Source organism: Mercenaria mercenaria, chromosome 3 (genome assembly GCF_021730395.1).
Source record: "Mercenaria mercenaria strain notata chromosome 3, MADL_Memer_1, whole genome shotgun sequence".
Classification (NCBI taxonomy): Eukaryota; Metazoa; Mollusca; class Bivalvia; order Venerida; family Veneridae; genus Mercenaria; species Mercenaria mercenaria.
The window spans coordinates 31,384,427-31,409,465 of NC_069363.1; the positions used below are offsets into that span (position 1 = coordinate 31,384,427).

The window sequence follows — 25,039 nt, forward strand, 5'->3', positions numbered from 1 at the left end:
TTAGACTTTATCTTCTTTAAATGAATATTAAAACCTTTGTTCTGCCTCATTTCCACTTTCATTACTCTAAATTTTTTATTCAATTAGACGCGCACCTGCTTACACTTTCGGAAACGACAGTGCTTTGCCTTCCAATTAACAATCTAGCATCACCGGTGCCTTAGCAACTACTTTCATTTTCAAGGTAAAACATTTTTCTGTCCAAGTGTCTGTCGATATTATATCCAGTTCAACAGCATCAGTTTGATTAACTTTTGTATGTCAATGTTATCCATGTTGGCATGAAGTTTTTACATAGCGTGTATTCTAGTTAATTTCTACTGGTTTCCCAGTAGTTTCCGGACCGAAATCGCTATTTTTTGCCAGTAACTTTCAAACAAAACATAGTACAAACATAAAATTTTCATAGAAAAAAGCTAGGTTCTTCGTTAACACCATGCAGAATTCGTATTACACTTTCGTTCATAACACAAATGTAGATGAGGCCTCAAACGGGGCAATAAATTCCATTAACATCTGAATTAGTCCAGTAGTTTTCTGGACCTTTCATTGTAAAAGTTGTAACCTTTCTGTAAAACCAAAGATTTCCGATTTCGTTATATATATGAAAAATTAAAACATAATTCTAAGACATGATGATGATTTGAAAAGTATATTTCAAGAATTTAACAAATACTAGATTTATAATACGCTCAATACAGTTACGTCTAATTACGTTTGAATGACGTTTGCAACGTTACGCTAAAATGACAGGACGTATTTAGTGGACTAGTAATATTACAAAAAAGAAATTTAGAACTTTTGATACAATTAACAATTTTTAAAAAAATAACAAGACCGGTCTCATAATTGGTAGTTTAACACCCTGACCACTCGGGCATAGACACTGCCACTAAACATTTGATTGGTAAACAGTATCGTAGGTAAATCCATGTCTATTTTGGTTCTTATTTTTAATCGATAATTTAATGCCGTAGTATAGTGAATAGGTCTGACTTTCATTGTTTTATTTTATTACTATCGGAATGTTTTTATTGTATCATCAGAAAAAGGGAGCATCAATTGACTGATGTTTACCTTCAAGGAGCCTCAATTTCTGCGCATGCACACTGTAACTGGAATTCCCCTGCATTTGACTATCTCTTGTGTAAACATTACCTCGAAGTAAGTTAAAACAAACGGGATATTCAAATAATAAATAAGTTCAGTAATGCTAGTTTTCGCTGCTATGTGAAGGCAACAAAGGTCTAGATGATATGATATTGTTACCCAGATGCTTTACGACGGCGTAAAGTCTATACAGCACGAAATGTAAAAGGTCCGGAAAACTACTTGGGTCCGGAAACTCGGAAACCAGTAGACATGAATGATATTTTGCCAACACACTTAATGGCTTGTCAAAAGGCGTGGTATTATCAGGTTATACTATAGTACAGTCGATTAGTCAGTTCTGGATCACTAAGGGCTATATTTGTTATGAGCTTCGGAAATATATTTCTTAAAATACATTTTTGCACAGGGAGAAAGGAAAGGAAGGAAAATCCTTTCATTTTCTAAATCCCCACATTTGGTTTGAAAATGCTATCGAAGATATAAAATACACAGAATTGGCAACTGGAGATAATCACACGTAAGTTTGTGTCAGCGCGTTATCTCATTATAAAGAAACGATCTGATAGAAAGTTTTTCACGACACAAATTTTTATCCTTCTGCTGTCTGTTTCATACACCAGTAAAACGAGATCTCATTCAGTTCCGACGTGATGTTGGCGAGATTTGCTCTATATGCCTTTCAAGTTGCCAATCTGTTTATTTTTATAGCTCCTTGTTATACTGTAGGAGCAGCAGTGGTGTCACCACTTTGGTTAGTTATGGATCATTGGTCTATCTCAGGTCATTTTAGAATAAAACTAAAACACACTGGGACACCAGTGAAATAATAATTGATTTCTCTCATCCGACCAAATCATTACATATTGACAAGCTGAAAAGGTAAATATATTTTCGTATTTAAATATAATTTCTGGATTGTGTTGTGTCCCTGTTGCATGAGTTCCAGATCACATGGATTGCTAAAATACAAATTTTCTTCACATTCCAGCGATCTGCAAAACTTATATTTTGGTGTGTTATATCTCTTATTGCTCATGCTAAGAACTAAATGATTATCTTCGTCGTGTGAGTGCTAACAGTGCTGTGATCCGGAACTGACTAATCAACTGTATCCTGTACGAAAAATTCAGCCAAATTAACTGTATTATATCCACCTCAAACTTAAACTGATAGATATTTAATTATAACATTCTGAAGGGTTACTGAATCGTCTTTTTTTTTCTCCCATTATTATTTACAACATTAGGTTCATTCCATAAACAGAGATAATGATCAGTTTCAGTCTAAATATAGTCAATGTCACTTCTGGTCGACTTGTGGAGTCAACTCTAAAGTGATAGTAGTGTATTAAATTCATTCCTTTGAGAGTACTTAGGCAGTTATAGAAAGTAGATAGATCATTTAAAAATTCATTTTGGCTTTCAGGTTTGCATTTATAGACTGATATTTTTTATTGTCAAATCTTCATGCCTAATTTCAAGTCTTAATTTTATACATGGGAATTTATCAGTTACACATCCTTTCTTTTAATGATTTCTTTTGTTTAAAACATGTAAAAGCTTATAAAACACCTATAGCCAACATTGTCAGATTAACACACATCTATCTATCTCTCAGTAAAATTAAATTTTAACTGTTTAAAAGTAGGGTAAAAATACAACTTTGCTTTTAGAATTTCTTTTCCAAATGAATGAATTCATAGTGTTTATCGAATGTGCGGGAAGATGGGCCTTTAAGGGTAAATAGTACTAAATAGGTAATCAAGCAGCACTTCTGGGCTAGTCAGATAATGGCAGAAAGAAAAAAATCCTCAATTTTTTCCCTGTTAAAGTGGCATTTTTATGTTTTATGTAAGCCAGGGCATTTTTATGTTTTATGTAAGCCAGTTCCTGTTTTTAGCTCACCTGTCACATAGTGACAAGGTGAGCTTTTGTGATCACGCAGCGTCCGTCGTTCGTCCGTGCGTCCGTCCGTCCGTCCGTAAACTTTTGCTTGTGACCACTCTAGAGGTCACATTTTTTGTGGGATCTTTATGAAAGTTGGTCAGAATGTTCATCTTGATGATATCTAGGTCAAGTTTGAAACTGGGTCACGTGCTGTCAAAAACTAGGTCAGTAGGTCTAAAAATAGAAAAACCTTGTGACCTCTCTAGAGGCCATATATTTCACAAGATCTTCATGAAAATTGGTCAGAATGTTCACCTTGATGATATCTAGGTCAAGTTCGAAACTGGGTCACGTGCCCTCAAAAACTAGGTCAGTAGGTCTAAAAATAGAAAAACCTTGTGACCTCTCTAGAGGCCATATATTTCACAAGATCTTCATGAAAATTGGTCAGAACGTTCACCTTGATGATATCTAGGTCAAGTTCGAAACTGGGTCACGTGCCGTCAAAAACTAGGTCAGTAGGTCAAATAATAGAAAAACCTTGTGACCTCTCTAAAGGCCATATTTTTCATGGGATCTGTATGAAAGTTGGTCTGAATGTTCATCTTGATGATATCTAGGTCAAGTTCGAAACTGGGTCACGTGCGGTTAAAAACTAGGTCAGAAGGTCTAAAAATAGAAAAACCTTGTGACCTCTCTAGAGGCCATATATTTCATGAGATCTTCATAAAAATTGGTCAGAATGTTCACCTTGATAATATCTAGGTCAAGTTCGAAAGTGGGTCACGTGCGGTCAAAAACTAGGTCAGTAGGTCAAATAATAGAAAACCTTGTGACCTCTCTAGAGGCTATATTTTTCATGGGATCTGTATGAAAGTTGGTCTGAATGCTCACCTTGATGATATCTAGGTCAAGTTTAAAAGTGGGTCACATGCCATCAAAAACTAGGTCAGTAGGTCAAATAATAGAAAAACCTTGTGACCTCTCTAAAGGCCATATTTTTCATGGGATCTTCATGAAAGTTGGTCTGAATGTTCATCTTGATGATATCTAGGTCAAGTTCGAAACAGGGTCATGTGCGGTCAAAAACTAGGTCAGTAGGTCAAATAATAGAAAAACCTTGTGACCTCTCTAAAGGCCATATTTTTCATGGGATCTGTATGAAAGTTGGTCTGAATGTTCATCTTGATGATATCTAGGTCAAGTTCGAAACTGGGTCACGTGCGGTTAAAAACTAGGTCAGAAGGTCTAAAAATAGAAAAACCTTGTGACCTCTCTAGAGGCCATATATTTCATGAGATCTTCATAAAAATTGGTCAGAATGTTCACCTTGATAATATCTAGGTCAAGTTCGAAAGTGGGTCACGTGCGGTCAAAAACTAGGTCAGTAGGTCAAATAATAGAAAAACCTTGTGACCTCTCTAGAGGCTATATTTTTCATGGGATCTGTATGAAAGTTGGTCTGAATGCTCACCTTGATGATATCTAGGTCAAGTTCAAAAGTGGGTCACATGCCATCAAAAACTAGGTCAGTAGGTCAAATAATAGAAAACCTTGTGACCTCTCTAAAGGCCATATTTTTCATGGGATCTGTATGAAAGTTGGTCTGAATGTTCATCTTGATGATATCTAGGTCAAGTTCGAAACAGGGTCATGTGCGGTCAAAAACTAGGTCAGTAGGTCTAAAAATAGAAAAACCTTGTGACATCTCTAAAGGCAATATATTTATGAATGGATCTTCATGGAAATTGGTCAGAATGTTCATCTTGATGATATCTAGGTCAAGTTCGAAAGTGGGTCACGTGCCTTCAAAAAGTAGGTCAGTAGGTCAAATAATGAAAAAACGTTGTGACCTCTCTGGAGGCCATATTTTTCATGGGATCTGTATGAAAGTTGGTCTGAATGTTTATCAACTGGGTCATGTGGGAAGAGGTGAGCGATTCAGGACCATCATGGTCCTCTTGTTATTTCATTGTGGACCAGTGAGTATACTTGACATTTTGGTAGCATTTTCAAGGAGATTTTTTGCATTTATAGAAATGTAAACAAACCTTATTAGGCATAAAAAAAAATATGTTTGTTTCCTGTAACATGCTGAAAAAAGAGAGGGTCGGTAGGTAGGGATTTTTTTTTTTTTTTTTTTTTTTTTTTTTGTGTGTTTGTCGGAACATTTCAATGTTGTATTTCAGGTGACTGAACTATCTAAGCCCATAAAAGAATTTTTATGAATAGATCTATATAGATCCAAACAAAACTTTTGATATATAAAACTTGAGTGAAAATGTGAATCAAATAACATTTAGACAATTTATTTTTGTTAAATAACTGAACATGAAAACAATTATGACAGAGACATGACAAAAATGTGACTAGACCTGACAGTAACCAATACTCAAATAATTCTCTGACTAGAATCGAGCAATATCAGATTAAAACTGACTGACTAACTTTATCACTTTAAACTCAACAAACAGCAAAACTAGTATCAGTAAACCATATGGACATGACAAAAATGTGACTAGAACTGACATTAATCAATACTAAAATAATTCTTAGACTAGAATCAAGCAATATCAGAATAAAACTGTCTGACTAGTCAAAAAGGTAACTTTATCACTTTAAACTCAACAAACAGCAAAACTAGTATCAGTAAACCATAGACATGACAAAAATATGACTAGAACTGCCCATTAATAAATACTAAATAATTCTTAGACTAGAATCAAGCAATATCAGAATAAAATGACTGACTAGTAAAAAGGTAACTTTTTCATTTTTTAAACTCAACAAGCAACAAAATAGTACCATCAATTAAAAGCTTGTATGTTTGGAGGAGGTGCAAACATTTATTTATCTTTAGGCTTATCAAGTCCTGTCTTGTATGGTCTCTGGCAGATCGGTTTGTTTCCTGCAGCCACACACTCAGGGCAGATAGGTAAAACAGTTTTGTACTGTTTCTTTAAATCGGAACTGATTTCTGCTTCTGGGGTAGCACAGAAACAACACAAGTCTTTCCTAGCAACTTCAGAACTGTAAAATGCTAGTTCAACTGGGTCAATACATGACAGTTGTGTTCTCATATAGATGACTCCATGAAGTTTGTTTGCTGGTGTGGTGATGTATGATCCACATGTGTAGTCGAATTCAGATAGCTGAAGCGAAACCTGAACCATCTGCCTTTCAGTGAGTTTATGCTTGCTGTAAATGACACGGGGTTTGCGGCACTCACAACAGTCAGTGACCGATCGAGCATTCTGTGCAGTAAATTATACTTGCATCATGACGTATGGCTCATCTGTATTTCTTTGTAGAGACAATGGAGCACTCTCAGATTACCCTTTGGTTTTTTTGTTACTTTGCTTTCAGCTATTGGAGTCTTACGATATGTTGGACGATCCTCCTCTGTTGTGTCTTGATCTTTCATATCAGAGTATGTTTTGTAATGTTCTCCATCAAGGATGGGATCAGGCAGCCAGGTAAGGTTACAGCGATCAACTGTGGGTGGAATACAACAGTTTTCATCGTTACATTTTCTGATCTGGAATGTGTAGTGGCGCTGCCTGCAATGTGTTTCAAGGTAAGCCTGGTAAGATCTGATTGTCTTTGTGTGGGTTTTCTGTAGTTTTGTGAGATCCATTTCCGGAAAGAGTTCTCTCAAATGGCGCTGCAGTATACTGATATTCTCATCTGAAACAGGATCAAAAGTTCTAAAAGGAATGTCTTTCAGTTTCAGCCTTTGGAATCGCTCCTCCACCTTTTTCTGCACAGGACCTATTGAGGCTTCCCAAACTGGCTTCAGATCCGGTGTTTTCCAACGTGTTCTCTAATCTGTGCCATACTATTGCAGGATTTAAACTTTGCATCATCATCTCCTCTTTCAAGTGCACAGTTCTGCAGCCCCAAGTTGAGAATACTCATGATACGTTCAGCCGGGTTTACCCAACTGTGTCCTGGTGCGCAGCGTCCTAGAATCAACATATCTAGGTTCATCTCCTTAAATATGCAGATTGCAGCACATTTAACAGATTCCAAAGTGTTACGCTGATCTGTGCCACCATCAGAAAAACGCATAAATACTTTTGGTAATGGGTCACGCTTTGCAAGTATGTCACACACAATGGCAGCATGGCGAAATGGGTTAGAACTTTGGAAGACACTGTCATTTACCACCACATTAACCTGTCCACGAACAAATGACTTTTCAATACTCATTGGAACTTCACATTCAAGATAACTGAAGGGCATAAACTTGATTTTGTCATATCATGGTCCAATGCCTCCAAAGTCTCTGAAACTGGAGCTAATGTCTTCTTGCCACGCACACCAGTAGATACGAACACACCTGGGTCTCCGACTGGGACTTTAGCTTTGTCGTCACAACACATCATAATGGCATCTGGTCCTAGTTCAATGGCTTTTGACTTGAAGTACTTGAACTGTGCGGCACAATAGTGTTGATCAGGGTGCTGAACTCGTAGCTGTCGCCTCTGTATCTTGTACTGGACAGGTAGACGACTTGTAAAATTCAATGCTGCATGAGTGTATGGATTGCGTGGTGTGAATTGAAGACGCACAAGACTTTTAGATGGTACCAGGGTCCCTTCTGGACATTTTTCAGCAGCTTGCCCAATTAAATCACCAAGGGATATCCAGTGGCTCAAATGTGAAACCCCATGCCGCCTTTCATCTGCTGCAGTTACGTCCTCCACAACCTCCTCCAGTTTTTCAAAGAAGACATCAAATTTGTCTGATGGACGGCCAGTGTTAAGTTCTCTCAGATCAGCAACAAGGCCAGATTCACCTAGTGAAATCAATTTTATTCTTTGCTGCATTTCAGGGTTTGTGGCAACAGATGCATCCAGGGCCAGTTCTTTGTACACAAAATCAAGAACTCCTGGCTGAATTTTAGCAATGAGATTCATTTTTTGTCTAAACTCTCTTTTCATTGCCCTTGTATGGTACTCTGGTAACTTGTCATTAATCTGAGCAATGACTCTGACAGGGTGAATATGGGCATCATTATCAGACCTGTTCTCTGGAACTTTAGCTACAAACATAATTGTAGATACACCTCCTCCCGGACAGTATCTATACAGATCAACATTAACAGATAGACTTAAGTTATCAAAGAACCTTTTTTTTGCATTCTATTTTCAAAGGGTGTAGTAAGATGTACATTTTCATCAAAGAGTACAGGCTTCAAAAAGTCACAATTTTTTATTTCCTCATCAAACAACTTGTATTTCTCATACACATAAGGAGTTTTGGCCCGAAATTCTACAGAGATGTCATTTCCAACAGTTCTAGGGGGGTTTAACTGACCCTGTCTGAGAGTTTGATTTTTTAATCTATTCTCTAAATACATTTTATAGTGAGCAAAACAGCTTGCAAGATTGTCAATATCTTCCCTGAACTGCTGCCAATGTACATCACTGTGGAAAACAGGCCTTGTTACAATATTCATTAATGCATTTCCATGACTGTCACACAGTTCTTGTGAAAGTGGCTGACTTTTCAGTTTTTTTCTTTTGAAGTCATTATAACCTTGAAATGTTTCAAACAGTTTTGGCACTTCTATGACATCCTTAGACGTTTTAGCCGCATCATTTATGGTAAGATGGTGATTTGTCAGACACCAAAGAGCACTGGTGATCACCTGAAATAGACAAAAGATATTAAATAGATAAGGGTAGATTTCTTGGAAGCACAGAGCACCAAAAAGACTGTCAGCCTCAGAGCCACACATTTGCAAAGTAGGCCCACAACAAATAGAAGCTGTATAAATGGAAAAATATTACAGACCGGTTGCTTAAAAAATCTAAGAAGTACATATTAAATTTATGCCAAATATGGATAGGTGAGGAAGTGGTATAAAGGGATTAAATGGGTGGGGTGGGGGAGGAAGCCGAAGGGAAAATGAACATCACTGAGCTTTATTTAAGCTATAATTATAGTTTGTTTAGTGTTTACCCTTCTGTTTCGACTATTTTCCCGGACCAAAATTGGAATTCAATGTTTTCAGGTTGTGACTGGGCTGAAACCTAGTCTCTGCATGACTGTAAATATATTTAAAGCCATTGAATTTATTTTTATAACAGTCCAGAAAAGAAAAACAGAGTTTATGGCTGGAAAACAAAGTGTTTCGGATCTCAACCCACTGAACTACATATTCCCCTTCGTCTGAAACACTCCATTTGGGCATTTTGAGGTTCTTCTGTGTCATGAGCTTGACCACATCATTGTATAGCTCATCCTTCCTGTTGTGACTGAAAGCATAAATTTAATACACTCATATTTTATACAAATCATTTCATAAATTTTAATACAAGAATTTATCCAAGCATTTTTTACTTTAAATGGACTTTAATACTATATCTGGACAAAAATTATTATTATTTTATATTAAGGCAGTCTTTTAATAAACCTTTCAGATTCAGACAGAACAATTCTAGACAGTTTGCAAGTAGCAGATTCTTCAAGTAAATGACAACATTCTTTAGAAGAATGATTTTGGCTTCTATAGGGAAATAGCGTAGACTATGACGTATTCCACATGCATTTTGCACAAGCAAGTGATATTTCAGATTGAAAATAAATAAAAAATTCAAATGTCAGATATTTAAAATTGTGTCTTAATTCGCACCAGGTAGTCTTCTGTTTAATGTTGACCTTTTCTCCATCCATGAGGATATTAAAAGCATTCAAGACAGCAGCAGAGCTTTTTCCAGACTCCAAAGGTATTTCATCTGGTTCTTTTGCACACTGGTATGTCACTGCCCTCATGTCCCCAACAGTCCTCAAGTCTGCTAAAACCAGGTCCGGGGACACTTCAAAAGCTCTATCTCCTTCAATGTTAGTCTGAAAAGTTTATAATAAAAACACTACAATATTTATATACATCTTATAATCTTTTGATTTCATGAATTTATTTGGGAAACTGGTGAATGCCGAATGCACATAGTCTTCAACAATTTTCTAAAGATCTACTATTAAATATTAAATTGAAGGATTTATTTTAGAGCTGATATTTTATACTTGTCAACCCCCTGTACCTGCATTTTACATTTCTTTTTTAAGAGACATAAAATTCAGGTCAGACTTTTCTTACTCTAATGAATTATCCATTCTAATAGTAAACTAAACTTCAAATGGGTTAATTATAACTCACAATTTTAAATAATTCATAAAAATGATGTGTACAAATGCGATGTGATATCTACCCAGACACCGGTTTCAATACGTATAGAAAACGAAAGTAGGCAGCGTTTTCTGAAAACGAATTTATTAGACCGGCTAAAATGGCATTTACAGGACGTATTTGAGTAACATAGGACCTTTAGATAAGTTTTGGCACCAACTACAGTCATATCGATGTATTAAATCGGAAGTTTCGCCGACGTAAATATGTTCAAAAATCTGACATTATCATGTTACCGGTATATTTACCCATTTTCATTTTTACTTACCGAGCAGTTAGCAATGTATTTTGGGCATGGCTTGTCCTTATGTACGGAGGAATAGAGGGCGTCTACACTTTTATTGTGTTCGACTGGCACAATCACCTTTAATATTTTGTTGTCCATCTTTGGACAGGTGATAGTGACCGCAAATAAGCTTTTCGCCATGTTGTTTCATCCTCGGCGGAAGCGGAAACGTTTGTTACTATGGACGACGAGGTCGGATACCACTAAATTACCGCTCCAATCGATGTAGGTATGAGAACCTTGTATTTAGGCCCGTAAAAAAAATGCGGTCGGCGGTAAAAACGTACGGTCGGTCGGGTTACAGGAAACATACATATTTTTTTTTTTAGGCCTTACTCATGTGTTCATACCCACATTTTAGCTCTCAGTTTGAAGATATTCCATAGTGTTGACTTGTCAGACAAAAAATCTCTCTTAGAAAATACATGACCCCTACTTTTCTTGCTGTTTTTTTGGTGGTTTATAGGTCATTTACCAACATAAGGCTAGTAATTCTTTTTTAAAATGGGCCTGGCTATGTGTTACATCACTCAGAAGATTGTTAATTTTATATAGAAATACAGCAAATTTATTTACTACTGTACAGCCTATAACATCAGCATTGGCAAAAATTTGAGATTTGTCCAGTTATGGGTATAAATAGGCTATTTTGGCCAGATTTTGATAGAAAATGAACATTCCATTGCAATTAGCTGCAAAATATGTGCCATGTCTTCATTGTCAGCAAGAAAGAAAGAACCACAATGTCATTCTCTTTTCTAAAGGTAAAATAAGAGGTACTGTGGTGCTATAGATTGAGAAATTGAAGAAGAAAACCTAAAAAATTTTTTTTTTTTTAAATGCCTACTTTTTGTTCAGCTAAATATTGCAGTGGGCAGCCAGCGAAACCTCCCATTTTTTCACAGAAACTTTTTGAAAACCAAAGAAAGGAAATGATTTTACCATAATCACTAGACATTCTATAAAATCCTAACCAGTAAATCTAAATGCTTTCTCTAAGATAGATTTTTCTCCTAAGAAGCTTTAGTTAGTCCTCTTTCTGTGAAAATCAGTTTTCTGAGGTGGGGGGGGCAAGCATGTAATGACCCCTCAATCCCTTGAACCAACTTTTCTACACCTCTGTACTTGTAGGACAAAGATCAAATTTCTTTATTTCATGTCCACTCCATAAGGATGTTAGTACTACTAGTCTCAAATATTTGCCCAATAACGCAGTGCTCATGGCCTAGTCACTAAGTGCATTAGTTAAAGGTCACACCTGGAAGGGTTTTCATAAATCCAGCATCGGTTATTTACCTCATTGCTAACCTAATCACTTTAAATGGTAACTCTTGTTTAGTTTTCATTTGGAAATTATTAGAGCTATAACATATTCATTTACTAATATAAAAGAACTTTTTGTGAAATACCATAAAATTATATATAAATGAAACACAGTAATTTGATTTCATCCCATTATATTATGTTCAAATAACAGTGGTTGCACCTTTATGATAAAATCAAATTACAGTTTTTTGATACGGTAAGTATTGTATATAAACATAAAGGTAAGATCACTTACACTTGTTTGCCCTTATTCATTAGTATGATATTGGCAGTTATTTTTTGTCAAGAAAGTCATATAATTAAGGTTTCATTATTCCTATGACTAAAGGCCCCAAGTGTGTTAAATTTTGCAAAAGGGTGTTTTTATTTTGAGATTTAATTTCGTTGTTTTGTTTTTTTCATTAGTGAAAATAGCTGTGAATCAAAATTTTAATATATATATGAATTTCCACAATTTTTACCGAAATAATTTCACCATGAAAAAGGCAGTTTGCCCGACACCACAAAAGTTTTTGCCCACAAAATTAAGTGATTTAACAGAATTCCACTCCTTCATTTATAATCAATAATTAAAATAGAATGTCACAATGAATACAATAATATCGTTGAATTTCTATGATAAATTATTAATGTATTTTAAAGTTAATTGTCCTGCTGTCAAAGAATGTTTTGCATGGGACATTCAGACCAAAAAGCAAACTGATAAACATGAAAATTATGTGAATACTTTTCAGTTATAAAGGAACAATTTGCTAACAGCCAAAAGATGGGTGATCATGACAAAGCGAGAGATAAAGCAGCAAGGCTGCTGAAGAAACAAGGCAGTATGTCATCACTAGCCAGTATAGACATCAGACACGACAACAGACATCACAAACATGGGTAAACTTGTATATATTCTATTTTCAAAAAGCCTGTTAAACAGATTAAAAAACAAGCCGGAGACCAGTATCAATTTTAAAATTCCAGTATCTGATTGGATGATTTTGATATCATTGTTAAAATGGACCAATGGCAAGGCTGTATTCTGAGACAGATCTGCAAGCTAAGTATTATCACCTTGGAGTCAGGAATATATTTCCATCCAGTAGTTCTTTTTTTTTCCCCAAAAAAATGTACCGTTCTTTGTTGTGAAGATATGATTCCACTTTGGATGCAAAGATGGTGCAGAAAATTCTGTTTAATAGTAACAAATATTGTTTTTCTTTTTCATTTGTAGTAAAAAGATAATTATGTTGACTAAACAGTTACTGGCCCTGCAGCAAAGAAAAATGATATCTTAATTGATTTATTAGGTGTAAATTCAATCGCTGCCATTGTATTTTTGTCATAAGTGAATTCTTATATTTAGCCTTCATGACATGGTGGTTATAGCTGATTTACAATGGTAACTTGCACATTACTGCTGTTGTTAGCTCACATGTCACTTTGTGACGAAGCAAGCTTTTGTGATCGTGCAGCGTCCGTTGTCAGTCCGTGCGTCCGTCCATGCGTAAACTTTTGCTTGTGACCACTCTAGAGGTCACATTTTTCATGGGATCTTTATGAAAGTTGGTCAGAATGTTCATCTTGATGTTATCTAGGTCAGGTTTGAAACTGGGTCACATGCGGTCCAAAACTAGGTCAGTAGGTGTAAAAATAGAAAAACCTTGTGACCTCTCTAGAGGCCATGTTTTAATGGATCTTCATGGAAGTTGGTCAGAATGTTCATCTTGATGATATCTAGGTCAAGTTTGAAACTGGGTCATGTGCCCTCAAAAACTAGGCCAGTAGGTCAAATAATAAAAAAAACCTTGTGACCTCTCTAGAGGCCATATTTTTCATGGGATCTGTATGGAAGTTGGTCTGAATGTTTATCTTGATGATATCTAGGTCAAGTTCGAAACTGGGTCAACTGCGGTTAAAAACTAGGTCAGTAGGTCTGATAAAAAGAAACCTTGTGACCTCTCTAGAAGCCATACTTGTGAATGGATCTTCATGAAAATTGGTCAGAATGTTCACCTTGATGATGTCTAGGTCAAGTTTAAAACTGGGTCACATACCATCAATAACTAGGTCAGTAGGTCAAATAATACAAAAACTTTTTGACCTCTCTAGAGGCAATATTTTTCATGGGATCTATATGAAAATTGGTCTGAATGTCAGGCTGTCTAGCGTCCCTAAAATTCCTACTTTTTCCTATTTTTTTTCAATTTGGCTAAAATTCCTATTTTTTTAAAAAAAATCAAAGGAAATTCCTAAAAAGGCCCTATTTTTTCACAAAGATTCCTAATTTTTTAACTTTTTTGCAATGATCAAAAAGAGAAAATGTTTTTAATGTTGTTTAAAAGTTCTTCTAATTCAGAAAAAAACAATTTAGCACAGTTCAAAACAGTGGAAAGCTAGGAGACGTCTTTTCTGTAAATAAAGCACTATTTCTGAGTTACTTTTATGTCAATCACATAAAGGTAAGCACATTACATGGTCTTTAAAGTCCATATTTTGATTTGAAAATCCCTAAATTTAGCCCTAAAATTTCCTTAAAATTGTACCAAATTCCTAATTTTAGCCCTATTTTTTTGTACAAATTGCCCTAAAATTAGCCCTAATTTTTTGTCGGGGTATGCTAGACAGCCTGGAATGTTCATCATGATGATATCTAGGTCAAGTTCGAAACTGGGTCAGCTGTGGTCAAAAACTAGGTCAGTAGGTCTAAAATTAGAAAAACCTTGTGACCTCACTAGAAGCCATTTTTTTAATGGATCTTCATGAAAATTAGTCAGAATGTTCACCTGGATGATATCTAGGTCCGAAACTGGGTCATGTGCCATCAGTAACTAGGTCAGTAGATCAAATAATAAAAAAACCTTGTGACCTCTCTAGAGGCCATATTTTTCATGGGATCTGTATGAAAGTTGGTCTGAATGTTTATCTTGATAATATCAAGGTCAGGTTCTAAACTGGGTAAACTGCGGTCAAAAACTAGGTCAGTAGGTCTAAAAATAGAAAAACCTTGTGACCTCTCTAGAGGCCATACTTTTGAATGGATCTTCATGATAATTAGTCAGAATGTTCACCTTGATGATATCTAGGTCAAGTTCGAAACTGGGTCACATGTCATCAATAACTAGGTCAGTAGGTCAAATAATAAAAAACCTTGTGACCTCTCTATTTTTTAGTGGATCTTCATGAAAATTGGTCAGAATTTTTATCTTGATGATATCTAGGTCAGGTTCAAAACTGGGTCACATGAGCTCAAAAACTAGGTCACTGTGTCAAATAATAGAAAAAACAACGTCATACTCAGTTCAAAACTGGGTCATTTTGGGACAGGTGAGCGATTCAGGACCATCATGGTCCTCTTGTTTTAAGTTTAGGTGTTAGTTATTTGATGTGATAAAGACATTCATTTGCCATATGGAGTGGTTTTACCTGGTTAACTGCAGTGCCTGAAAGTTTGACTGTAGCGGTACCTGAAGTCTTCCTTCTCCATTAAGTTGAAACATATTGGAAGTGCCCTTTGTTGTTGTGTGATTTTAAAACAATCTCTCAAGTCATGAAGTTGTCAGTGAGTCCTCTACAAACCTCTAAAATCTATCTTATTCTACTTTTATGGCTTTTTTTTTTTGTTGATGGTCATGCTTTACCTTGCTTACATTTTAATTTTGTTGCTTGTTATTTTTCACCAGTCCCAGTTCTATGAGCACAGTATCATTCATGGATGAGCCCGGTCATGAGGACCACTTCAGACCGCAGGTGAAATGTGAAAACACATACCAGTTGGAGCCTAAAAAGAAGTTCCCAGCAGCAAAAGTGAAACATATTATCCATGATGTCCTGGAAAGTTACCTAGCTGAGGAGAAATACGAGCCAGAACTCTGCAGACAAATGTCAAAAACTATATCTGAGGTACAAGCTCATTATTCATTTTCTAGATCCAGATAAATGGTCTTTTTGTCAGAAGTAAAAATGTAAAGTTTTGAGTTAGTTTAATACTTAATGAAGACATCATTTAATAGAAATCATGGAAGCTTGCAAACACTTTTATCATTAAAAATATCAAGGCATGTTGCAATATGAAAGCATTTTCAAATGAAAGGCACACCTTAATATGCTACACTAAGGAAAAAATATTGTAACAAATTGAAATTTCTGTCTCTTTCTAGGTAATCAAAGCTAGAGTGAAAGAAATGATGATTCCACGATTTAAGGTGATCTGTTTGGTGCATATAGGTCAGTTGAGTAGTCAAGGTCTACGCATTGGCAGTCGCTGTTTGTGGGATGATAAATGTGACACTTTCTCAACATCCGAGTTCAGAAATAGGTCAATATTTGCTATAGGAAGTGTATATGGCGTGTACTATGAGTAAAGGAGGAAGAATTAATGACAGAAAATGGCCAAGGAAATACAACTGCAATTACTGAATAGTATTTATGTATGGGACATAAGACTTGAGAACAAAAGAAAAAAGTTTCCCCAGAGTACAGATTTTAACATTACAACATAGGTCATTGTGCTGTTAAAGCTGCCTGTTTCATCCACTAACAGTTCGGTGAAAAATTAATGAGAACACATCACTATTTCCATGAGTAATGGGTTCACATTAAAGCAGTACTAATGTTAGATGTTTTCGAAGCAGACTTTTTTTATTATGCCCCCGGCATCTACTGATGCGGGAGGCATATAGTGATTGTCCTGTCCATCCGTTCATTCGTCCATTTGTTCGTTCGTTTGTTCATTCGTCTGTCCGTATGAGGTTTACCAAATGGGACTGTTTTGTCTAGCATCAATACCCCTTACTAGAATGACTTGGTACTAATGCAGATGTAACCTGTGACCATTCCTCATCTTCAGACATCACCTGACCTCAGTTTGACCTTGACCTCATTTTGGACTTAGGTTGCTTTATATGGGCCATCTCTTGGTTAACCAAATGGGACCGTTTCTTCTAGCATCAATACCGCTTACAAGAATGAATTGATACTAAATACAGATGTAACCTGTGACCATTCCTCATCTTCAAACATCACCTGACCTCAGTTTGACCTTGACCTTGACCTCGTTTTGGACTTGGGTTGCTTTGTGTCGACAAGGATGCCACCGGGGGCATCAAGCGTCTATTGAACGCAGCTCCATGTTTAACACAATACTGCTTCTGATGTATATCATTTCAAGAGAGTATGTTTTCTCACAAAATGTTACACAGCATAAAATAACTTAAATTTGATGAAATGTTTGCCAAATACACATATTTTAATGCAGTGTATTTTATTATAGGATACTGTGCCACTGTTGACATACACTTGTGTTATTTTTATTGTTTGAATGTTAATCATGTTGACTTACAGCTTAAAATGTTGACCGAAGTATTTTGGCATTCTTAATACAGCAGACTAATAATTCAACTTTCAGTCAAGAGGGTGCTAGAAATCTTTCAACTGGAAAGCTTTTTATATCTTTAAAATAACTTGAGAATAAGTGTTTGTGAATTTAAGAACTGATTTTATTTAACACAGGGACATCTACAGATTGATGTTTTTTTTAGTTATTTGACTTTTTAGTTTGAAGTGAAAGGAAACAAAGTAATTCAGTGAGTTTACTGCAGTACTTACTCACAACAGTAAATATACTATAATCTCAAGCCTATGGTTTTTCAGGATGTCCTGATTACAAGTTTTTGGCTGTCGGACTTCCCTATAAATAACTCTATTAAAAAAGGACATGTCAGGCTTTAGAAAGAAGGTTTTCAGGCTTCTCATTTCAAACAGAATCTCAGGCCTGTAGACGGTAATATAATAGGGAAGATACCCGGTACTACTGTGTGAGCCTTGCAGTAGAATAGAAGGAATTGATCTGAACAATTTACCTTACCCATAAAATGTCAACTTTAATGATACTTGTTTGGTTCTTTAACTTTTATAAACCTTGTTAGCTCATCTGATTTTTTGAAAAAAAATGATGAGTTATTGTCATCACTTGAGCGGTTGTCGGCGTCGGCGTCGACGTTGACTGGTTAAGTTTTATGTTTAGGTCAGCTTTTCTCCTAAACTATCAAAGCTATTGCTTTGAAACTTGGAATACTTGTTCACCATCATAAGCTGACCCTGTATAGCAAGAAACATAACTCCATCTTGCTTTTTGCAAGATTTATGGCCCCTTTTGTACTTAGAAAATATCAGATTTCTTGGTTAAGTTTTATGTTTAGGTCAACTTTTCTCCTTAACTATCAAAGCTTTTGCTTTGAAACTTGGAATACTTGTTCACCATCATAAGCAGACCCTGTACATCAAGAAACATAACTCCATCTTGCTTTTTGCAAGAATTATTGCCCCTTTTGGACTTAGAAAATCAGTTTTCTTGGTTAAGTTTTATGTTTAGGTCAGCTTTTATCCTAAACTATCAAAGCTATTCCTTTAAAACTTGCAACACTTGTTCACCATCATAAGCTGACCCTGTACAGCAAGAAACATAACTCCATCCTGCTTTTTGCAAGATTTATGGCCCCTTTTGGACTTAGAAAATATCAGATTTCTTGGTTAAGTTTTATGTTTAGGTCAACTTTTTCTCTTAAACTATCAAAGCTATTGCTTTAAAACTTGCAACTCTTGTTCACCATCATAAGCTGACCTTGTACAGCAAGCAACATAACTCCATCCTGCTTTTTGCAATAATTATTGCCCCTTTTGGACTTAGAAAAATCATTTTCTTGGTTGAATATTATGTTTAAGTCAACTTTTCTCATAAACTATCAAAGCTATTGCTTTAAAACTTGCAACAGTTTTTCACCATCATAAGTGGACACTGTACATCAAGAAACATAACTCTATCCTGCTTTTTGCAAGAGTGATGGCCCTTTTTAGACTTAGAAAATCATGGGTAGGACAATATTTCTATTATACAAAAAAAATCAGATGAGCGTCAGCACCCGCAAGGCGGTGCTCTTGTGTATTTTATGTTTCATAATGTGATCTGCAAGGTTTGCCTTGATGTGTGCCTCTTTAAGGTCTACCTTGATGTGTGCCTCTTTAAGGTCTACCTTGATGTGTGCCTCTTTAAGGTCTACCTTGATGTATGCCTCTTTAAGGTCTACCTTGATGTGTGCCTCTTTAAGGTCTACTTTGAGATGTGCCTCTCTAAGGTCTACATTGAGGTGTGCCTCTTTAACGTCTACCTTGAGATGTGCCTCTTTAATGTCTACCTTGAGGTGTGTCTCTTTAACGTCTACCTTGAGATGTGCCTCTTTAATGTCTACCTTGAGGTGTGCCTCTTTAACGTCTACCTTGAGATGTGCCTCTTTAATGTCTACCTTGAGGTGTGCCTCTTTAATGTCTACCTTGAGATGTGCCTCTTTAATGTCTACCTTGAGGTGTGTCTCTTTAAGTTCTACCTTGAGATGTGCCTCTTTAAGGTTTACACTGTATGTCATTTTCAGTATGAATATTTTATCCTAATGCATTAATACCCTTCTTTTTAAGCAGTATGATATATATGGTCATAAATTATCTTCAACCTTTATGGAAAATTTTCAGTGAATAAAAAATGTAGTGATGTATTTAATAACTCAGTGAATATACATGAAGGAAATGCATAATGGCCTTAGATATTGGAGGCCTTTTTGTAATTTATGAATCATGGGTAACAGGTACTTAAAACTGTGATATATTTGAAATTATGTTACTGTAGGGATGATTGTTTACATGTTTACTTATACTCTTCATATGATGTTACACAATGAACCAAACAGACATACAGAATTTCACCACAAACACTTGTAGACAGTAATTTGCATAGGAATATTATATATGGGCTTATTTAAAGCTACTCGCCCACAGTTTGGATGAAATTTTTCAACATGTTCATTTCCACCATGTTAGGCAAAGAATGTGTATATGACACTGAAAAATGATAAAAGTGGATGAAAATTAAAGTTAGATAATGGTAAAAATGCAATAAGAACATAATTTTTCAGCATTATTTTAAAAACGTTGCAACAGTTTATTACATTCTGCACAATATTTTTGGTTATTTATAAGAATATCTTGCAAAACAATTATGACAATAAGTTTGTACTGCTAGTCGTTTTCAGAGTACTCACTTTTTATGGATTTTTGAAAGAAATTATTTTTCGCCTCAACTTGATGTGTGGGTTAGTCCCTTTAAATAAATCTGATTTGGCACTAAAATAGTTGTGATATATTACCTACATTTATGTAATGTTTTCTATATAGAAACAGTATTAGAATGTAATTAAGCAGTTCTTTTATTAAACTGTACTAATATAAGAATCATTACTTGTGCTTCAGCCTCAAGGCTGATGTTTGTTACAGATAGTTATGTAAGGTGAATATTTGTATGTTTAACTCTGATATAGCATAGTTAGTTGTTGAATGATTTTCTATATTGATAATCAAATTGTTCATGTGTTCAAATGAGACAGGACATACAGCATCTGAACTTGAGGCTGCTTGGATGTGTACAAAATATTTTATATGCTTCTGAAGTTTGGGCTTTTCTTTAAAACAAACTAATATATGTACATACTTAAAACGGCATAGGCTGAATACAAGTTATGGAAAAAACTACTTCAGTTATTTTTTGTTGTTAAGAAGTAAAATTATAAAAAAAAAGTTTGCCATAAGAGTTCCTCATTACAAGTATTTGGTTCTGGACTCAATAGTATTATAATATATTCCATAACAAATGAACAGATATTTTCAAACAAAGCTGAAAGGTCAGATGTGGTTGCAATAGAATAGATGGGGTTTTTTTTCAAAGTGCTTCATGTTTGCAGTTTTTAACTTTTATCAACATATATTTATATTCCACATGAATATTAATGTAGTGATATGTATATTTATCACATGTTTGACTTGCTTATTTCATTCATTTTCCCTGCATTTTCATTTGGTTAAGTTAAGTACAGGAGCTTTTTATACTGTAGCGATCATACCATTTAAAATGGCTGTAAGTAATTATGCACTGTCTATTTGCTTAAAAAGAGATCTGATGAAATCATTTCTGTTAAATATGTTGAAATCATTTGTAGAATACACTGACATAAAGTTTTATAAAATCAAATTCCATTAAGCCAGTCATGTTTATTATGAAGTGTAAATCAAAACCATGTATTAGTCTTAAAATCAAAGTACACCTTTACTGCCAGCATTGCAATTTAAAAGACCAGGTATCACTATAGTACCTGTTTCATACCTCATACAGTATGTTCAACAAGACCCACATTATATATTGCTTATAAAGATCACCTGTAATTGAAAACAAGGAATAATTACATGCAGTATATGCTAATTAATAGATTTAATTACAATTACAAGTACTTGAAAATATGTTCAGTTAAACATTACTCTCAATTACTAATACATGAGAAAATGTTCTTAATTTCTATTACATTTTAATTACCCCCGGTCTGGCCCAGCAACCTTGTCCCCCTTTTTTATTTTTTATTTTTTAACAGCCTGTGTTCAAAATAAATTTTTTTAATTCTTTCAGAATTTAAAGAAGATTCAATTTTACTGAAAACTGTTTAGCATGAGTTTACAGTTTTTGATCTACTGGTTTATGTTATTGGTTCACGAAGGAAAGTCCATAATATATTTTGACCATGAGAACAGTTAATTTACTTTATTTGATTGCATGTATATTTCGTGTTATGTTACTTTGCTTATGTTGTTTACTGGCTCCAGTGCTGTAATTTCGACTTTTATTTCAAATATCTTGTTTGTCTGTGTCATATTTTTCATGGTAGATATGAAATCAAATTGAAAATGCATTAAACTTTCAGCAATGTTTTGTGAAAGGACTTTTTATTTTGTTACTGTAACCAGGTTCATTTAGCTGCTACTTGAAAATAGAAGTTACCGTGTATTACTGTAAAATTTAATGATGATTCTGAAGTTATTAAATATTTCAACATATTTTTGTAAGTATAATTTTGTAATAATAAAAATGCTTATTGGTTGTAAAAAAATCAGATATATATGGTATGAAAAATGTGACTTAGACATGCAGTTATTGTTGTAGAGTGTTTTGGTATGGGTTACACATAATTTATCTTCAGATTATATTCACCAGAGTGCCTATAATTCTTCCTATTGGTTATTGAATTATCTAAAATAATATATCTATCAAATATAGTGTCATGTTTTGATCAGTTAAACATTTTTATGGAGTTTTATGGAAAAATTTTTAGAATGAAAGCTGTATATATATTTCACCTTTATATAACTATTCAGAATATGTTTATGTAATATGTAGTTTTCTGTGAAATATGTATGTTTTGTATTCAATGATTGTATATACTGGAACAGACAGAAATTAAAGAGAATTCCTATAGTTTATTTTTATTTCATAGATTTTTTTTTCAAATTCACATATCTGATAGGAAATTTTGTGCTAAAAACAATAAACAAATAAAAAAAATGGGTCACCAAGCTTGTTTTTGTGAAAAATTGTTTTGAAAACACCCACTGTTGCTGAAACTGCTGGTGGTTTTTCAACATTTTCATAATTTTCTGCTTTTTTCATTAATACCAACAAAAACATGAATCAAGACAGCACAATAAGGTTTATATATTTATTTCATATCATAGTCATATTTGTAATACAATATCATTACAATGATGGGTACAATGGAAAAAAAATCTTGTTTCATAATTATTCACTTTTGTGAACTTTTTTCAATGAAAAATACTCATAGTAAAGAAAAAAATTTTTAATTTTGAAAAAAAATGTTTCATAGAATTTTTTTCTGTTTTTCTTGTGTATAGATGATTGTATTGTGAACATAAAAATGGCCAGAAAAGTATGGGTCACTAGGTTAAATTGTATGTTAAGGTAGTTCTGCATGTTTGGATCGAAAAATTTTCTACAATGAAGAATTTGGTAAAACACTGATTTTTCAAAACTTCGAAATATACCTAGAACATTCAGCAAATAAAAAAGATAGGGTCGTGTGCTTGATTTTTTGCTAGACTGATTTTAAAAAATCGGATCTCACGCAATTTTTCATAATGGGAATCTATGGGAAAATCACAGCTTTCATACCTTTTTCGTGAATAGAAATTTTTCTACAATGTAGATTTTAATGAAACTTCTCACAGTCGTAAATAAACATTTGACCTATATTTTGGTGAAATAAAATGTATAGGTCCGTGTGCTTATTTTTGAGATATTTGACCATGATTAAAGTGACCCGCACATTTCAAGCTAATTTTAAGACATCATTTTGAATTATCTAACATGTCAGATGTTTTAATATCATATTTTAACTTCAGAAAGAAAGTAAAGGTTCCATTGTAATAAATTTACTCACAGGTTACCATTAAATCATAAACTGATTTTCGTTTCCGTACGCAGAATCCAGACTTTATTCTACGTTTTCCGGATAAATGACGTTACGCTATCACTTCCGGTTTCTCAAACGTGCAGAACTACCTTAAGACCACTTGAACACAACACCTGTTCAGACGAAAAAATGGCCTGAACTCAACCAAATTGATTATATCTGCTATAAGTTGAAAAAATTCTTAATCCTTTCTATAATTGAATACTAAATGATTTGAAAGGAGATATTGTCTTATCAATACAAAGTTAATTGTCTAGCATTATATGAACAATACTGTCTTTGTTCTAAAAAGCGCTGTCAAAACACAACAACAAATGGCAAGTTGCAATTATTGATACATGTCAGGCATGATACATGTCAATACAACATACACCAGTATCAACATTCGATTACTAATAAAACTTATTGAAAAAATGTTATTTTATACAATATTCTTCATATTTAAGATTGTCTATCACAAATGTTGACATCACTTCACTTTTTCCATAGATAGTATCAGCTTCGCAGAAAGATGCACATTAAAAACTATAGGAATTCCCTTTAAGAAAACATATAGCATAAATATGATTAAATTGTTGATGTTTTTTCTGTTGTCAAACTTACCTTGGCTGAAAATAGAGTCTCTGCTATAGAGTGTTTTCCTATGTCATATTATGCAATAATTATATGATTTTTCTATTTATATACAGATATTCTATTTGTTCATTTTTCAGAGCTTCTTTTACATTTTGTAAAATGCTTAACAACTTTATGAAATACAATTATATGAAAAGAAAGTCTTAATTGTTTTTATTGAAAAGGATACTTAAGCTGCATTAAAGCTGAGCTGAATTGAATTTTGTGAAGTTCTGCTACTAAATGTGAAGTTTTGTGGCATAATATCAGATATGGTATGAAGATAATAAATTTTTTCTGCAATAAATAAATCAGTTGTACCATATATATATATATACCATTTCCGAGTTAATTAGCTCAGAAATATATACTATATAAATTATATACATATATATAATATATAATTGTAGTGGGGTAGAGCACAAGGGCGACTTACACTGCCTCAGTGTAAACAGTAAGCTCTATAACATGTACAACAAAGTAGCATTAGTGCACCTTTATACTCTATCCTACTTTAATTGGTCAAGCACATAGATATACATGTAATGTCTTGATTAAAATGTTGAATAATGTCACAGCTTCTGCCATATAGTCAGTATTGATTGTGCAGTCTCCCTATTCTGTAGATGTTTTGAAGAAAACTTTATATCAATAGTTCTAGTATTTATGTTTACCGGAGTTTATGGAGTAGACAACAGTCAAATCGAACAGCTATTTAAGCAGTCAAATTGCTTTTTTGAAAATTTACAAATTAAAAGGTGACATTGTTGCAAATTTCTATGCTCAAATAAATGTCAGACTGCACCATTTGATGCATTTTAAATGTTTGCAAGGGGGCATTCCCTAAGAATTTGCCCTGAAAACTTGATAATCAATGCAGCCTGGGTATGATACAGGAATCAGGAACAAGTGTTAGCCCTGAGATATGTCTTGTTGACATAAATTTTGACCCATCACTTCATGAGGCCAAGACCACCAGAGGTTTCCAACTTGTCCTGACCGGCCAACACACCTTTTTGTCAGCTTTTAACTTACAAAAAATGTACTGTATATAGAGAAACTTATATTTAGAAACAAGTCAGTCTTGCCTGTTGGGCATGTGTAAAATAATTTTTACAAATTTCATGAATTTAGGAATATATTCCATAATGGGGAGGCAATCACTTAAGATGATGATGATATCTGCATATTCTTCAATACTGCAGTAACCAAAGTCATAGAGTAAGTAACCTTGGTAACCAAAGGAATATAATGGTCTGTAAATGGACACTGT

The 25,039-nt window shown here is 34.3% G+C and overlaps 1 protein-coding gene across 2 annotated transcripts; it reads left to right on the forward strand.

Annotated features, from left to right (window-relative positions):
* Positions 1–33: 33 nt before the first annotated feature.
* Positions 34–23,927, forward strand: LOC123523598 (dynein light chain Tctex-type 5-B-like). Of its 2 annotated transcripts, XM_053538115.1 has the most exons (6): positions 34–184; positions 12,544–12,691; positions 15,478–15,697; positions 15,955–18,819; positions 18,874–22,640; positions 23,247–23,927. In XM_053538115.1, the coding sequence occupies exons 2-4, from the start codon at positions 12,576–12,578 to the stop codon at positions 16,156–16,158; spliced, it is 540 nt and encodes a 179-aa protein (XP_053394090.1). In that variant the 5' UTR covers positions 34–184; positions 12,544–12,575; the 3' UTR covers positions 16,159–18,819; positions 18,874–22,640; positions 23,247–23,927. The 2 variants fall into 2 exon arrangements, with proteins under 2 accessions (XP_053394090.1, XP_053394089.1); XM_053538114.1 differs by having other exon boundaries at positions 15,955–22,640.
* The last annotated feature ends 1,112 nt before the right edge of the window (positions 23,928–25,039 follow it).